The following is a 1,965-nucleotide window of genomic DNA, read 5'->3' as shown; positions in this document are numbered from 1 at the left end:
TTTAAAGTGTCCGCAGACTTTGGCGGAAACACGCTTATTAAGACAAGAGAACAATATGATAAAAAATAGGAAGAAAACCAAAGAATCATAGTTTACACTTAAAAATATAACCAAATAAAAAAGTATTAATCTTTTTCTCACATGTTTGCGTAAAATAACAAACAATGTGGAAACGTTTGATTTACAGTTCAAAAATCTTTTCTCTATCTATCTATCTATTTTAATTTCGATCAGATGAATAATCGAAACAAGATGAATGCGCTTAATCCGGATTTAGGGTGTTATAAAATAAATACTTTTTTATTTCACATATTTGACATTTGCCAAGTTTGCTTAATGCATAATATCTTTAAAACTTCTCTCTGCTTTTCAAATATTGTTAAATATATTTTATATAAAATGTTTTGATAAACATTTTAATAAATTTTTGTAATTAACATTTTAATAAATGTTTTAATAAATATGTTTTTTATATCACAAAAATATAAATATTCGATGTATATTTTTTATAGAGCTTTTAGCCTCGTGAAAGAGTGACACAATTGAGTGACACGCTGTTCCTTTAGAGAACGAAATTTTTTATTTGACAAAATCATCCTTACATGCGTAACGCTAGCGTCGCCGCAGCGGGTTATCGCTAATTAGGGTCGAGCTCCAAGCCGCGGCTGCAGCAGTCTTTGACAGATTGCGACACGTAGCGTAGGAAGGAAATACACATGTCAAAATCAATTTTGCACCGCTCAACTTCGAAACAACACGCATGCAAAACGGCAATCTATGTAGTAGTAGTAGTAGAAGAATTCTGCAAACAAAGAGATACACATACACACATATATAGGTGAGAGATCTCGTGTAAGACACACTCCACGTGCTCTCGGATCGACAACTCTTCCACTTCTTCCGTATATCATTTTGCCATTATTAACGAAAGATTCCTCCCCATTTCTTCGTAATGAATGCACGTATGTAATTAATATACTTATTTTATTGTATTATAATGCCCTAAGCTCAGTCATGGCCATCGTTTTTGTACAAGAGCGAACAAAATCATTAACAAATAATTATTAACTTTCTCGCCTACATAATCCAGACAGGATAAAGAAATATCTAATTATAATTATTCCTAATTTTACACGTTAAATAATAATAATAAAATATTTCGGTCTCTCTCACTAGCAACAATATACATATATATGTTAATATAGTTAATATAGCGTTAAATTAGCGTCAATTAATAAATACTAACTATCGAAGCGTAAGTTAGAGAGTGCTGTGCGATAATATTATCGTAATTAAAAGCGGTGCAAAATCTTCTTCGACGTGTGCAATTATATATCAGCGGATGTCGGCCCAATATGGCTCTTGGGCAGGCATGATCGCCAACAATGGGAGGGAGAGGAGAAGGAGAGAAGATCTTATCCAAATCGCCGACGCGATTTTTTTTTTCGCACTAACTTGCAGAAGAGGAATTCCCCGCCGTGGAGGAAATCGTTTCAACAAGTGTTAACAAGATCCGAGTTGCTACCTATGGCTGTGGTGGCAACTTGGATGCAATGTGTGTATAAAATATATATATATATATATATAGTGTGTATGTGTATATATACACTATATATATATACATATATATTTTTTTACATGTGTGTTTATATATAGATACATATACGTCTCTCTTTGTATCTAAACAACGATCACTATAAACTATATCGCGCACGCAACCGCGCGGGGGGAGGGAGAGAAGGGAAAGGGAGGAGGAGACGGCGCGTGCAAGATTCTAACGATTCACTATCACGACGATTTTTCGAAATGCTTATTCCTATTTCCGGTCGCCTTTCACCAGTCAGTTCGCGGGGCTGCAACGATGGTATACCTTATCTGTGCTCAAATATCGCAGCCCAGCCTCCGATCTCTTCGATCTTTTCGCACGAATTCGCGATGATGTAGCACGCGATATATATATATATA

The 1,965-nt window shown here is 35.0% G+C and overlaps 1 protein-coding gene across 1 annotated transcript in view; it reads right to left on the bottom strand.

Annotated features, from left to right (window-relative positions):
• Positions 1–565: 565 nt before the first annotated feature.
• LOC115243423 (sodium-dependent dopamine transporter) overlaps positions 566–1,965 on the bottom strand; it is a 25,731-nt gene continuing 24,331 nt past the window's right edge. Inside the window, exon 13 of the mRNA XM_029820419.1 lies at positions 566–802. Coding sequence (XP_029676279.1) covers positions 776–802 — 27 coding nt within the window. The 3' untranslated portion in view covers positions 566–775. The remainder of the gene's footprint in view (positions 803–1,965) is intronic.

This window comes from Formica exsecta, unplaced genomic scaffold (genome assembly GCF_003651465.1).
Source record: "Formica exsecta isolate Colony F162 unplaced genomic scaffold, ASM365146v1 scaffold72, whole genome shotgun sequence".
Classification (NCBI taxonomy): domain Eukaryota; kingdom Metazoa; phylum Arthropoda; class Insecta; order Hymenoptera; family Formicidae; genus Formica; species Formica exsecta.
Note: the sequence above shows the minus strand (reverse complement) of the source record. Positions and strands in the feature narration are given on the sequence as shown.